Here is a 13,322-nt window from a genome sequence, read left to right as displayed (position 1 = left end):
GGAGAGGGAGGTGTTGGAAGACAGGGAAACAAATAAGTGGTGATCGGAGAGGGAAAAAATGGTTGGAGAGGTTGCATGGAGTGCATAGTTAGGAGAAAACAAGGTCAAGGGTATTTCCATCAGAGTGAGTAGAAGCATGTATCCATTGCTTCAAGAGGAACTGCAGTCTGCTTACATAATTTGTAATAAAAACATCTTTGACATTCTGAAGCTTCCCTCCAACCACTTTTGTATATTTTATATATACTGTGATTCTCTACTTGCCAAATATGCTGCAGAAATCTTCCTCCACTGAGTCTGGCTGCAGCCATTTTAACTGTGGGCAGCTGAAGCTGCTGACTGTTCACTTCCTGGATTTACATAGACACACCTCCAGCTCTGCAGCTCTCATTAACCATGTTATGACTCATCCTCCCTCCTTTTTTGGCAAACTCTCACCAGAATGAGAGAGAGAGAGAGCTATGCATAATGTCATAAGCCTATGCTTTTTACCAGACAATAAACAGGAAGTGGGCTGTATAAGGTATTTACTGGCAGAAAAAAATGTTTTACTATCCAAAGTTAAAACAACAAGGACAGAAGATTTAATGAATGAAAAGATGAAAAAATTACCAAAGTTCCTCTATCAAAGGCGAAAGTTGGACTGAGACATAACAGGAGTGTTAGTATTCAAAGGGATGTTGAAGTCACCACAAATGATTGTGGGGGTTTCAGAAGAATGAAAGTAGGGTAGCCAGGTAGAGAAGTCCTCTTTTTATTCTACTGTGTCATTGCTTTCAGAAAATATATTGTGTTCTGGGGGTTTAAGTAATTTTATGGCCAAAAATGAAGGTTTTTACATGTACAAAAACTATTTTAAAGTGATATTATTACCCAAAATGTTATATATTGCACATTAACAATCATTGAATGTAATGATTGCATTCTTTGTCTTTTTTAGGCTTTCTTTCCTTTGTCACCTAGCGATCTAGCCAGTAAGTCTGTTTTTTTTAAACAGAACAAGCTGTCCTGCAGACATAGCAGTTAGAGGGCTGAGACAAACCATTTACCCCTGACAGCGATCAGCTTTTATTTATTATTGTAAAAACCTTATCCCAAAAGGAAATAAACTGTTGCAGTAATTGCTTTGGTTTAGTGTATCTAAATCTGCTAGTACATCAAATGCTCCCCTCCCCACAGACTGACAATGCTGCTGCCCAACCTATCTTCTTTCATCCAGAATGGTGGCACTACTGGTATGTTACTGGCCAGATCACCAGGTGAAAACAGGGTGGAAAAAAAGTCTGGGGGAAAAAAAACGAATGCAGCCACCACATCTAATGAGATTGGTGAGCTGCAATATATTACATTTTTAGTATGGGAAGTGAATACCGATTTAAACTGAACAAGCAGAAGATAAAAGCTTCTCCAGATTCTATCTGCTCCAGTTTTAGTAAATCCCCCATTGTCTTTCAAGATTGTACACACTGAAATCTACTTACAAACATGACTAGAACATTTCAATTTTGCTTGTATTTTTTCTAGATTCGCCAGTTTGCTGCAGTTTTACTACGCAGACGACTAAGTAAACGGTGGAAGGTTATGCCTGAAGAGCAGCAACAGAGGTCAGTAAACGATGGCAAGCCTCTTCTGTGTATTCATCCTGCCTGCTACCTGTATCTTGCCCTTTAACTCTTTTGCTGCCAGTTCAGTTTTTGCATTTTTTTTGCACACGTTTATAAAAAAACATTTTAGGCCTGAAGATTATATAAAAAAAAAAAAACATTGTATAATAAAATTGTGGTTTTTTTTTTTATGTCACTTGATGTTACCGCAAAATATAAATATAAATATGCGTGTGCCTGTGAAATGGAAACAAACTTCAGTACCCTATATTTTCTATAAGCGATGCTTCAAAAGCTCCCTTTAGGTATCAGTTTAGTGTTACAGAGGGGGTCTTCTGCTAGAACTTGTGCTCTCATGCCAGCTTGCCTGGCTATATGTGTACTGCAATCTACGTTTTCACAAGAAGGTGCCCCTGACACAAGCGTTTACATCCGTGTGTGCGTATATGTGGGGGTGGGGGATTTCAACATTTTTTGGGGTGGGGATTTTATGTGTCTGGGTGTAACTTTCATTGTTTATCTATTTTTTTTTGCTTAACTTTTTATTTTTTTATTCATCACATTGGGACAACGGCTCTGAGAACCATACGGTTACAACAAAATGGCGCCCAGATTCATTTTAATTATAACTTATATAAGCCCTCAGGATGTCATTGGGCCCTATTCTCCTTGATAAAGTCAGGTGGAGTGTGACAAACTAGTCAGCGCAGGGCCTGGTGACGTCAGCACGCTCTCGGAGGAAGATTTCACCATTTTGTAGTTTCCAGTACTGCATCCAAGCAATCCTTAAGAGGGCTGCACACCATTATTGTGCTACCTATGTTATCTTAGTGCACTGAAAAATGGCAGTTGTCATTTTTTTTTTTTTTTATGGTTTTAATTAAAGTGGTTTTAAATGGTTAAAAAAGGAAATCTGAGACTTTAGTACCACTTTAAATTGTTGTAAGTCACTGTGTAACATAACTTTGACTATCATTTTTGTGTACCATAATTCTTGTTCTGCTAAACCCTCATCATTTTTTTTTTTATATACTTTTTATTCTTAGTGTGAAACCCCTCCTGTTGGAAGCCATTGAAAGAGAACCAGAGTAAGTAAAACTCGAATCACACTAGTTTTGTGTCTTTTATAGTAATGGCAGTCCAATTGTGTTTTTGTGTGCTAACAAACAAGGAACTTTAAGAATGGCTGCAAGAAGTCCAGTGTTGTGACCATGTTTAAAGGATCAGTAAAGATAAATAAAAACAAAAAAACAAACATGTTATACTTACGTCCACTGTGCAGCTCGTTTTGCACAAAGTGGCCCCGAACACTGTCTTCTGGGGTCCCTCGGCGGCTGTTTTGGCTCCCCCCTGCAAGGACTCAACACCTTCATGCGAGCTCAGTATTAAGTTATTGTGGGCGCGCTCCCGTGATACAATGGCGGCCATAGCTGCCGACTGTATCACTCGGCCCCCGCGCGGCGTCATTGGATGTGATTGACAGCAGCGCCAGCCAATGGCTGCGCTGCTTTCAATCCATCCACTGTAGCCAATCAACGGCCAGGCTCAACGGTGAAGAGGATGACGGGGGCGAGCGTGGGACTTTCGAGGGGTCAGGTAAGTATAACGGGGGTGCTGGGGGGGCTGTATTGTCGGATGTTTTTTCACCTAAATGCATAGAATGCATTAAGGTGAAAAAACATTTACCTTTACAACCCCTTTAATGTTAAACCTGTAGTAGATATAAAGGCAAAACTTATTTTAATTTTTTTGCCAAAAGTGCATTATAAACATATAAAACATTGTGCTTTATGAAATGTGCCATAAATAATCTATTATAAATAAGAGTCCCAAGGACATTCAATTAAGGAGGTCTTCCACCAATCCAGTAGATCCTCCCCATGTGTAGAGGTTACACATGCCACCACCCATTACAAAGTGAACACTCACCAAACCATAAGCTGTAACAAATACAAAAATCTACCTCATGTATCGCAAGCATAGGTCCTCTCAGAGTATATGTATACAGGGATTTGAAATGAAGGAAACTCGCACAGAGACCCACGGCCGACCCGGGTCGTACAGTGGCGTGATGTCAGCACTAAGACTTCGCCTCGATGCGTCTTAAGAATGTCCGATTGGACAAAATGCTTTGGGGAGGAGTCTCTGTGCTCACGTCACGCTGCTGTATGACCTGGGTCAGCACTTGCTCTCTGTTTCCCCTGTTTCTGGGGGTGCAATCCAAACACCCAAGTGTGTTTCAGGACCTGCGTTGGGGAAGAAAGCTGGATATGGACCCCTTTCAACTGCTTGCTGAAGAGTTTTTTCTCCAGGTGCAGTAGTGGTGAATGCTCTGGTGACTTTGTGGCTTTTATACACCTGGATCTAGGCCTTTCCTCCTTTTAATGCTTCACCCTCATCTGCTTTACAGACTTGAGATAAAGGGCTTTCTGTCAATTTTGCTCTGGATTGATGCTGGTCAATGTATTTTGCCGAACTGGTAAGGCTCCTGACTGTTGCTCAATGGGCTCTAACATGTTGAAATTAGGGAGTAGAGAGCATCTCTAAATCTGTAACGCTTACAATACTCAAGTATAGGAAGAATATTCCAGCAAGGTTTATTATTACATTGCTTTGCACCATGTTTTGGCCCCCTTCTTGCAGTTTTGTTGTACTAGAACTAGGGCTCTCGGCACTATCAGGTCTTGATCGTTCCTTTCAATTTCTAGTTGAGGCTGATTTTCTTTCCCTTGCCTAAGTCCTTCCATGGGAAGTTCCCATGTACCTTACATTACTTGTTTCTTTCTCTATAGGATAACACTTTGGTTCTCTCTGCGTTTTCAGGGACCCCTGTTTTGACTCCATGGAGGTACTTAATTTCAACTTTAGGGGGTTCTTTTCTGATGCTCCTGCTATGTAGATGTCTAACCTGACAGCATTTCCAGTGGTGCCAGTAATAGGATCAGGTGAGTTGAGGCCTACAACCTTCTTCTGACTATTTCGATCTCTGCCATTTTTGATCTTTTACTCCCCTGGGGCATCTCTTTCTGGTCCCTCTGTCCAGCTTCAATTCTTCAAGAGGTGCCTCTCTTCCCTGTTTGATCACAGTTCAGGCTGTGAGTATCTGTCTGTCGGCTACTGTCTCCCTTTTGAACATACCAGAGGGACCTTGTGGGGTAATTTGCATAGACCATCTTTCAAGCTTATGGTCTTAGGAATAACGTTTCTCCCTTCCCCATCAAGACCTACTTTATGGACTTTGTGAGTGTTTCTTGATTTTCAAGCATCACATATCAGTTTTCCAATGCTAGGCTATTGCCTGGTCTTCTGTTCTCACTTTGTTTGCTACCAGGTTATGGTTGCAGCCTCATCTGATGTCAGTTTTGAGCAAGTTCTTCAGGCTCTTGAGCTGCAGGCATTCTCCAGTTTTTGTTGGGCCTGTTTGCAATTGTTACTATGTTGGTCACTCTTCAGTTGGACTGCTTTTGGACATCCTGAAGACTAAAGACTCCCTGTGTCCCTCAATAGACGAGCGAGAAAATAGGATTTTGGACTCATTGTAAAATCCTTTTCTTGGAGTCTATTGAGGGACACAGGTTCCACCCCTCCTGATGAATGCTTGGTATTAAGAGGGGTTATACTAACTAGGCTGGCTTACCATTTTTCTTGTCCTCTAGTGTCCAATCCTCATGGAGGTTGCAGATATAACCTTAATGTGAAATACTTCCTATATTCCTTAATGGACTCCTTGAAAAATATTTTACAGTGAATACAAATATCACATTTTCTTAACCATGTCTTTCAGCTTTGGGTATTTGCCTTGGCGTGCTATAAAATGTATGTGCTTGAAATGTATTTTTGACCTGATTGTGTTTTTTTTTTATTTGTTGGTGATCTCAGGCACAAAGTCCGCCATGCTCTTGCACAGCTGTGTGCAGTGGTCCTTAGAAATGAAAAGTTGGAACGTTGGCCACAATTCATCCAATTTGTTCTACAGGCATCTCACAGTAACATCCCAGAGCAGAGACAGGTTTGTTTTTCTCAAAGCTTTTAGTATACTATTATATTGCTTCCAAGTGTGTCTAGGTATGTGGGAGTCAATTTGGGGTCACAAAAGAACTCTTTATACCAGTGGATATTTCCTCAAAAACCAGAGTGTCCCTAATTTTATTAAGGCATTTCCAATTGACTTTCACATGGAGACAATTCAGCATTCTTCAGCTTAGATAGTAGTTTGCACACCATAGCTTTTGTTGCAGCATTTTTTGTCTGAAAAAATATAAATAGTCCCATCCGATTGTAATATTTTTAATATGCATCTCCAGCCTTTCTGCCCCTAATTGTATTATACACTTAAATGCATTAAAATGTGCATGTGCAAGGTCCACCCAGTTAGTAAGCTCCCCGTCCCCCATATTACTAAGATAAAAAAACATTTGTGCAAGAGAAAGAGTTAGTTGACATCCCCCAGCTTCCATAGTGCATGGGGTGACCTCTTCATCATTTAGGCGACATTCCCAGGGACCTGGGGAAGATTGAGTAGCCCAAATCTTGGGAAATTATGCTACAGTGCAGTAGTAGCGTGTTCTTGCAAGATATTGGCTGCTCAGTATTCCCTGGGATATCGCCCGAAGGAAGCTGACATGACCCTCACCCAGGCCTCGTGGGAATTTTATAAATCTTTTTGGTTCTCTGTCCCTTTTATGTTTCTTCAGCAATCATAACTCATTGCAAGAGAAGGATAAGATTGTTTTTACCTCTTGGCCTAAGCATATGTTGCAAAGTAAAGGCGGAAACCTTTATTTTTTTTAGAGAAGCATGGAGGCTTTGGTTGCAAGAAAAAGTCGCACTATATGCAGACGATCTCCTCCTATTTTTTGGACTCTATTCCGTAAGCTATGGGTATTGTTAATAAGTTTGGCCAAATCTTCGGACTCAAGATAAACTGGGAAGAATCTAGTCTTCTTCCAGTAGACCCTTTGGGGGGCCCTTAACCTGGAGATGTGGCCCAGATCCAAGTGGTGAATACATTTTAATATTTGGGTATAATTGTCTCTAGAGAACCCCAACAGTATGAAGTAGACAATATAGTCCCATTGATAGCGAAATTTAGGGGGAAAACAAAATTGTGGAAACGCTTACCAATATCTGTGGCAGGCAGTTGTAATTAAAATGATTTGGATCCTGCAGCTCCTTTATGCACTACAGAACTCCCCAATCTGGTTATACAAAATGTGGTTCCAGAAGATAGACACCATGTTTAGGGAACTGATTTGGAAGGGTGGTTCGGCGAGAATCTGGTTAAGTACGCTGCAATTTCAGAAACAGGAAGGAGGAGTAGCGCTCCTGCACCCCTTTAGCTATTTTCTAGCGGCAAAACTTCAGTATATGGGGTGTGTAATCTAGCAGGGGGAAGGGCAGGGAGGAAGTTGTTGTTACAAAATACCCCACATGACTCAATAGTTGAAGCCATTGACTCAAGATCTTTCCCCCCAGGACTTCCCACTTTGAGTCTCATGATGAGAGTGTTGGACACAGTGAAGGATACACTGATTTATAGAGGTCTCACGGAGTATACCCCCTTGTGGGAGAATAGTAAATTGTGAGAACTGCAGAAGATGGGAGTAGTGAGGGAATGGGCAAGATGTGGAATAAAATGTATTACCCAGCTATATCAAGACGGCGTTTTGAAAACTTTTCAGGAACTTGGAGATCAATTTGGATTGCTGAATAAATCTTTTTTTTAGGTATCTACAGGTTAGGCACGCACTGGAGGAACAGTTAAGAGGGCGGACTCTAGAATGGAGTACAATTGCAGTACTCCAAAATATAATTAATGCTGAAACAGGGAAAGGCCTAATCTCGAAAATATACCCACATTTAAATAATAGGAGATTGAGAGGGATAGAGACCCCCAAGTACAAGAGAACTGGGAAAAAGATGTGGGTCATATCTCTGAAATACAGTGGAATAGAATCTTGGAACTCGCCCCATTGTTATCGGTGTCCCCCTCTCTGAGGATAGGAACACCTGTTCCTATAATGTAGAACCTACTATACCCCATGTAAACTCTTCCAGTTCGGCCGTAGGCTGGATGCAAGTTGTCCTAGGTGCAAGGATACAGAGGGGGACATGCTTCACATGTTTTGGAAATTCCCCAAGCTGTTCCGCTACTGGACGGAGGTGATAGGAACCACTGACCGGGTGTTTGAAACTTTTACAGAGCTAGAAGCAAAGCACTGCCTCCTGGGACTAGTGGAAGGAGTGGGGAACCCAGGAAACACCCAGGCCACGGTTCTGAGATGCTTATTTCAGGCAAGGAAGGTGATTGCCTTGAGATGGCAGTCGGTCTCACCCCTGTCCAGTAGGGAATGGGTAAATTGCATGAACACAGTAATTGTCAAGAAAAAAATCGGCATACGTAAAGCAAGGAGCCTTAAAAAATATTATAACATCTGGAAACCCTGGTGGGAAGCAAGAGGGATTAACATCTGAATACTGACCAAGTAGAAAAGTACTCAAATGATGAGAGGTGACCTAATAGAACCTAGATCAAGATACAGGAGAATGTAGAAGATTGGATGAGTGAGTGAAAGAGAAGTTGAAGAGAGGGGTAATGAATGTGATGGATCGAAGATTTAACTGGAACATTAGACAGGCCCACCTGCATGACCCCAACCCCTACCCACGACTCGCCAAAGATTTCAATGCCCTAGTGATCCCTTTTGATCTTTTTTTTTATTTTTTATCTGAGGGTGGGAAGAATGTAAGACGGGATGGGGTTTATCTGGGGATGACTGTCTTGTATTTTGTAAAAATAACAGGAAAATACTTAATAAAGAAATAAAGTACAAAGGAAAATGCAAGTTGCATGGCTATAATGCTGACTCACTGGTTTCAGTACTTTTAGCCAAGGCAATTATACAGATCACAAAGCCAAAACTTCTAACCTGCAACTTGTTCTGGGTTATGGACTCATAAAATATGAAAGCTGTAAGTTCAGTAAGACAACCAGGTGATTATTATTTGCATAATGAGAAGGTGGCACTTTTATGTCTATGGGTGATGGTATGTGTTCGCCTACAAGGTTTATGCTTTACTTAACATTACTTTTGTGCTTTATTAGTCTGTGATTGTTGTAGAGAATATTTTTTTTTGTTTGAAATAAAAGCTCTTTTATTTTTGTTCTGAAATGGTGGTGCTGTTTTTACTTAATGCATTATCCGCATTAAGGTAAAAAAAACTTCCAATGTTTACCTCTACACTTGGTCACACTCCAGCACTGTCTCGGATGCAGCACTGCTGCTGTTTCCTCATGGTCTCACAGGAGCCATACACTCCTGCTGCTGTCAATCAGACCCTGTGAGGAGGGAGCAGGTGGGGGGAGACACACATCCCAGCTTGGTAGCACACCTGTATGGGTTCCCCTATACTATAGCACACAACTTGCTAAGAGGGCAGCTGGAGGAAGGAGGAGCAGACAGCGCCGACTGGGCTACAGGAGAGGAAATAAGGGCCCACTCTGTGCAATATTTTTTTTTATCACTTTAAGCTTAGCCCATTAAGTCCAAAGTACCATTTTCTTGATTATGTTGTACTCTTTGTTTTAGGTTGGACTATTGGTTCTCCGCTGTGCTCTTGATCTCAGTGCTGAAATTTTCCATCCTCACTTCACAGATTTAGTTAAACTTTTTAATCAAACCTTGTGTGATCTTCAGAACGGGCCGTCACTCTTCTATACTGTGCAGTCTCTTACCAGCATTGTGCCTGAGTTTGTTGGCAATGAAACAGTAAGTGTATAGTAACCAGTATCTACTTACATTATCCACTTGTTTTTACTTTACCTTTATCTTATTTCTGCCTCCCACCAGAACCAGCTGAGGCCTTTGATTCCTAAATTAGTAACAGCTATCAAGCAGTTGATACAAATTAATGAGGTAAGTCTTACGTTTGTGCTGCTGCCACTAACCATTTTGCACTTACATGTAGTGTTGTTGGCTTAGTTTAACCCATTGACTGGTTGTGTTGTAGCCTACTCTTTGGTTTCTTGCATTTCCTTTAAGGTTTATAATCCTTTCCACCTTTAGGTTTATTGGCCTTCTTAGATACTTTATTACCAGGCATACATATGGCAGGTGTTCAAAGCTACTTCCTTACTTGACCTTGTTGCTGATCATTTGTTGATTTCAGAATACCAGTTGCTTACCCACTAGGGTTATGCAATTCCATTGAGGTATCTCCATTTTCACCCACAGTAAATGGTTACCCCTGTCCAGCAGTGCACAGAGGGGGGACTTTATCAAAACTGGAGCAGCTGTGTGTGGTAACTAGTCAGAATATATCTTCCATTTTACAAGCTTAACTGAAGAAGCTAAGGATAGAAGCTGATTGGTTACTGTGCACAGCTGCTGTAGATCTTGGCTGCTCTGGTTTTAGTAAGTTCCCCTCATAGAGGGGGGGCGTGGCCGTCGATGGAAGCACAAAGACATATACTGCTGAGCTCTGTGCCCGCCCAACTCCCGTAGGCTATCCTCTAGCTCACCCACCGCTATGATACCCATGTCAGCACATGCCTCTCATGCTGCTGACTCTGCCGATCCGCAGCAGGGCCTCATACAGTGTTATCTTTTCCGACAAGCCCCGCTGGAGCCCCTCTCCGGGAAAAACAAGACGGCGCTGGGTCGGACCCGGTTCACACTCCTGTCCACCCCCTCCACTCCAGCGGCTCCCTCTGCATGCCAGGACATAATGGAGGAGCTGAATAATGCTTCTTCAGAAACATCAGATCATACAGCCCAGCCAGCGCTCCTAGATACAGCTCCCATGAGGGATGGTTCGGCTGCAGCCTGTCTATTGGTCTCTGGGGGCTCCTCTGGATCTGAAGCCAAAGCCCTTCTCTCTGCCTTTCATGCTGACTTGGCGTCATGGGCCTCCCAAGATGGAATCCTCTCTCCACGCAGAGCTGGAAGCTGCATTGAGGCAACAGGTTTCCACTTCAGAAACAACTTTCCATTAAAAAAATATATTCTTCACCATTTCCTGTCCGCAGCTAGAAAGGTTATCCCATCCCATTGGAAGACAACCAACATACCTTCTCTTGGGGAATTGTTCCCCAGAGAGGTTGACAATTTCAGAGACATTGAGCATCTGCTGGTGAAGGAGGCAGGTAGAGAAGATCAGTTTTTAGTAACCTGGACTTCATGGTCCATGTTCTGCTACTCAGCTGAGTATCTCACCTGAGCCACAAGAGCCCCCACCCACATCTCTCTTGGACCTTGATGGAATGCATAGGATTTCTCTCTTTGGACTCTTCTTTCCACTATCCAACTTTGCCATTTTTTTTAAATCTTTTTTTCTTATTCACTGCTTTTACCATGAACAAGTATCAACGATGTGTGCTACTTCTTAGTAATCCCTACAGCATAAATAAGAATATTGAATATATGTCTAATAACAGCCTTCAAAATGCCTGAGAAATGGGATTACGAAAAACACGTGAAATGCGTTTGAATTACCCTAGACCCCACAATCTGTTTAATGTGCAAGAGATTACAGATAATTGGTATTTCCAAGAGATAAAATAGATCCTGAAGGGTGGAGGTTAAATAGGGTATTAATGTGAAAAAGTAAATATACATTTATTGTTTTTCTCACGTGTCAAATGGATGTGGGAAAATATTGGCCCTATGGGGCTGTGTAAATAAAACGGAGATTGTTTTTTTTTTACTGATGGCAAACTTTTTTTTTTGTGGAATAATAAATGTAAGCCACTCTTTGGTTTAAAAAATGTATTTGTATGGTTTATATAATATACAGTGAGATGGGGCTCATTCAGATGGACGATTAAGCCTATATTTTGTGCAGAGCCACTGGAGCATTGTGCAGGCAGCCCATAAAAGCAGGAGCACATTTAGCGTCGGTGTTCTATCGAATAATGCTTCCTGTCCGATACTGCATCCAACGAACTGTGCAGTACGCAATGTTACGCCAGCTGATATCCTGAGGACAGAGGTTGTTTTTGGACGTACATGGTACAGACACAATCCCATGTCAAAGTTTGGCATGCGGGCAGTGGGTGCACGGATCTGAATGCAGAGGCTCTTCATCCGCTCATGCCTAGATGTCAAACTTTTTTTTTTCAAATCGGATACATAAGATACATAGCAAAAACAAAAAAACACATACCATTCAAGTTCATCTGCATAACATATCTCAAATCTAAATGGCGAATACATAAGTATTAGTAGTACATTTAAGTGTTACTAAACCCAGGATCCTGTAAGATTTACTATTTCTGGTCTTCCACAGTACACAAAACATAGAAATACAATTTTTTTTAGTAAATATAAACTTCTACATACTTTTTTTTTTTTTTTTATCAGCAGCAGTTAGAGCAGTCCTGTAAATTCTATCTCTGTGGTTAAAGCTTGTAAGAGTTTTAATTCTGCTCTGACTGTCCTAAAAGGCTACAGGACCCTTGGCCCACTGTCTGGACATTGCTGATTGGCCCAGTGCTAAACACATGCACTCTCCAAAGAAAAAAAAAACTCTAGCAATACCCACCAAACTGAGCATGTGCAGCTTGTCCCCTAGCCTCTGTTCTATCAGGAGATGGTTTAGGGACAGTGGAAGGAGAGGATCAGAGAAGACAGGATCAAACAGCCTTTTTACACAATGCAGAGGATTAGCCCCTTAGGTTCCACAGTGAGTATAACGCGCATGCTTTACTGCATATACAGACTGATTTTACTGTTGTGGGTTTAGTAACACTTTTTTTTAAAACACCTTAATCCCCTGTAGAGGAAGGTATTATTCCCTGCTAAATTGCACACAACTTAATTATACATGTCATACTTAAGCCCCATACACACTATTAGATTTTCTGCAGATTTTTGTCTTCCGATTTACCAAAACCATATAATATGAGGTCAAACCTTAAGAGTTTCAATTTGTATGAAATCAGGCAGGCCCTTGTACTACATGGTTTTGGTAATCTGAAGACAAAAATCTACAGATAATTGAATAGTGTGTATGGAGTCTAAGACATGTAATTGTGTCTGTGCCGGCACAGCGAGTGCATCCGTTTCTAAAAGTTGCACTCATGCATCTGCCAGATGCTCTGCGGGGAGGACAGGCTAAGTTGCCCGTCTGAATGAGCCCATATATATACCACCTTTAAAGTCTCAATACATGTAGGAGGTGTTTATATACTACTAAGAGAGACACTGTGTAATGTTCTTCGTGGGCCAATGGTAATATTGAAACACGTGTCTTTTCAATGTTTCTTTCCCAGGTTCAGGCTTGTGAAGCAATGGAGGTCTTTGATGAATTGATGGAAAGCGAAGTGTCTGTTATTGTTCACTACTTAGCAGAGGTCATTCACTTCTGTCTCGAGGTATGTCACTGAACTTTTTTTATTTTTTTTTAGATATTTATACAATTTTCCTTTCTTTTATTTAAATTTGTATTTATATAAGAATTTTCTGTCATTACATAGTATACATGCGCAGTCAATTCATGTTGTACACTTTCCCTGCAGCATCCTTATTTTGTCAGTTCAATCCTGTTGAGATATTTTTAAATGACCACATAAGTGGGTCTGATAAAAACATAAAGGAAATATACAGGTGAGAATATCTAAAATCGCACCATTAGAATCACTCTAAGGGTTTGGAGATTTTGGGCCAGATTCACGTAGCCCGGGCGCAACGTAACTTAAACGATTTAAGTTACACCGCC

General features: G+C 41.3%; 1 protein-coding gene across 1 annotated transcript in view; it reads left to right on the top strand.

The window, feature by feature from the left end:
• The window catches only part of IPO4 (importin 4), a 171,942-nt gene that overhangs the window by 22,712 nt on the left and 135,908 nt on the right, over positions 1 to 13,322 (top strand). Inside the window, exons 3-8 of the mRNA XM_040354677.1 lie at positions 1,525 to 1,604; positions 2,651 to 2,692; positions 5,484 to 5,613; positions 9,194 to 9,373; positions 9,455 to 9,520; positions 12,877 to 12,978. Of these exons, the coding sequence (XP_040210611.1) occupies positions 1,525 to 1,604; positions 2,651 to 2,692; positions 5,484 to 5,613; positions 9,194 to 9,373; positions 9,455 to 9,520; positions 12,877 to 12,978 (600 nt within the window). The remainder of the gene's footprint in view (positions 1 to 1,524; positions 1,605 to 2,650; positions 2,693 to 5,483; positions 5,614 to 9,193; positions 9,374 to 9,454; positions 9,521 to 12,876; positions 12,979 to 13,322) is intronic.

This window comes from Rana temporaria, chromosome 1, assembly GCF_905171775.1.
Source record: "Rana temporaria chromosome 1, aRanTem1.1, whole genome shotgun sequence".
Classification (NCBI taxonomy): Eukaryota; Metazoa; Chordata; class Amphibia; order Anura; family Ranidae; genus Rana; species Rana temporaria.
This window is presented reverse-complemented; position numbering and strand designations above follow the sequence as displayed.